The sequence below is a fragment of the Necator americanus genome, chromosome X (genome assembly GCF_031761385.1).
Source record: "Necator americanus strain Aroian chromosome X, whole genome shotgun sequence".
Taxonomy (NCBI): domain Eukaryota; kingdom Metazoa; phylum Nematoda; class Chromadorea; order Rhabditida; family Ancylostomatidae; genus Necator; species Necator americanus.
In genome coordinates, this window is record NC_087376.1 from 22,790,101 (window position 1) to 22,792,213 (window position 2,113).

General features: G+C 45.1%; 1 protein-coding gene across 2 annotated transcripts; it reads left to right on the forward strand.

Moving 5' to 3' along the window:
* Window positions 1-97: 97 nt before the first annotated feature.
* On the forward strand, window positions 98-1,891 carry RB195_024906 (uncharacterized protein; the record flags this gene model as incomplete). Of its 2 annotated transcripts, XM_064212841.1 has the most annotated exons (3): window positions 98-700; window positions 1,437-1,611; window positions 1,713-1,891. In XM_064212841.1, 3 exons carry the CDS (start codon window positions 98-100, stop codon window positions 1,889-1,891), a joined length of 957 nt encoding a protein of 318 aa, XP_064068721.1. The 2 variants fall into 2 exon arrangements, with proteins under 2 accessions (XP_064068721.1, XP_064068722.1); XM_064212840.1 differs by lacking the exons at window positions 1,437-1,611; window positions 1,713-1,891 and having other exon boundaries at window positions 98-976.
* Between the last annotated feature and the right edge of the window lie 222 nt (window positions 1,892-2,113).

The window sequence follows — 2,113 nt, forward strand, 5'->3', positions numbered from 1 at the left end:
CAACCCTCTTCTCTAGGCTGGACGTGAGAGTCACCCGATGGAGGGTACCATAATGAAATTGACCACAACATCGTCAGTAAAAGGTTCCACCTGACGGATGTCGCTGTTGTGCCAGAGTTCTATACGCGATGGGACCATCGCCTCCATCAAAGAAGATTTTCCTTCACAAGGAGAGAAGAGAAAGCCGCTAAGTTCAGAAAGTCTCAGAACTATCATTAACTGGGATCTCTTCGCTACGCTAGCTGGCTTTTGGGAAGATTCCGCAATGGACAACATCAACGAGGAATACGACCGGTTAGTTGAACACCTTCACGGCTTCACGAGGAAGGCTGAGAGTTTTAAAACCATCAAGAGACGCCTGTCTCTTGAAACTCATGAACTGATACGCCAGCATGGAGCAGCACGAACCACAGTGAACCAAGAACTCACTTCCAAACTCGCAAGGCTTTGCAGAGCAGCAATAAAAGAAGAACTCTCAGAGAGGCCAGAAGAAGTGCTAGCTGAAAAAAAGCGTTCTCCGTGTCCGCCGAGGAATCGCAAATTGCAAGACAAAGATGTCTGCTCTACAGAACACGAATGGAGCAACGATTACATCAAGAAATGGAATGGAGAAAATCATCCACAACTTCTCCAATCCTTCGACACCCACGTGAACTTGCCTTCCCACCATCTAAGAGAAGATGGGAATGTCCTTCCAGAGGTACTTCCGTGCGAATTACGAGATGCTATCATGTCGGTAAAAAATCGTACGGCACCCGGTTCCGACAGAATAAGATCAGAACACCTAAAGAATCTTCCGCCAGTGCTCATCAACATTCGGGCGAGGCTCTTTACACGTTGCCTGTCGGAATGCAAGATTCCTAAACAGTGGAATACTAGCAAGATCGTGTTGTTGTATAAGAAGGGAGATCTACATGACATCGGCAACTATAGCCTAATCGTATTGATTTTTATAAGCTGTACACGAAGTTGTTAAATAATTTTATTGGCTAACGTTTCGGCAGAATCGTCTTCTTCAGAGCCTGAAATGGGCGATTCAATTTATAATTTAAACGAACAAACCTCTCCACAACTGAACTGATGAGCTCCATGCCTACCCACCAAAAAGTAGCCATGGAGTTCATCAATTTTTTTTGTAGAGGTTTGGTCGTTTAAGTTGTAATTTGAATCGCCCATTTCAGACTCTGGAGAAGGCGATTCTACCGAAACGTTAGCAATACAAATTATTTAACAACCTCGTGTACAGCTTATCAAATCAATTCGACATTCAATTATGCCGAGGTTCATTGGAAGTCGTCACTTTTCAATTTCGATCGCCCAATCTGCTTACTATCCGTCATCTACAAGCTCTTCACAAGAGTGGTCCTTAATAGGATTGAAAAGGTCTTGTATGAAGGACAACCGTACGAGCAAGCAGGGTTTCGAAAAGAATTCAGCACGACTACATTTATACTCTTTCGAAAATCATCGAAGTATCACGAGAGTACAAGATCCCGCTCTGTCTCAGCTTCATCGACTTGAAGAAAGCCTACGACACGGATGCAACAGAAGCGGTCATGAAAGCCTTGGACAATCAAGGCGTCCCTACTCACTACATAAAAGACTTCGAAGGTTGTACAGTAACTTTTTGAACAGAATTTCGCGATTCTACAAGAATATCATCACTGACGTGAAGAGAGGGGTCCGGCAGAGTGATACAATCTCACTTTCAGCTGAGCAAAAGACGGTGTTCATGTGTAACGGATGGGTCTTGGATGCCCCATTCGAACTCAACGGAGCGAACGCATCCGAATGCACCAGCTACTTTTATCTGGGTCGGGAAATGAACATAAAGAACGACCCAGACCTCCGACCTGGGCAGCAGGAGACGAGCGGATTTGGGAGCGTATAAGAGCAACGAGGATGTAGTGAAGAAGACCAAAAATAGCCGGTTCTGCACTCACCTCCTCAACACTGGTACTCTCCGCTTTGACCTATGCTTCGGAAACTTGGGCATTTCGCAAACAGCAAGGAAACGCGATGAGCGTTATTGAATGCGCAATTGAGAGAGTAATGCTAGGAGTATCCTTCTTCACACAGGTGAGATACGGGATTCAAAGTTTTCTCCTACGTC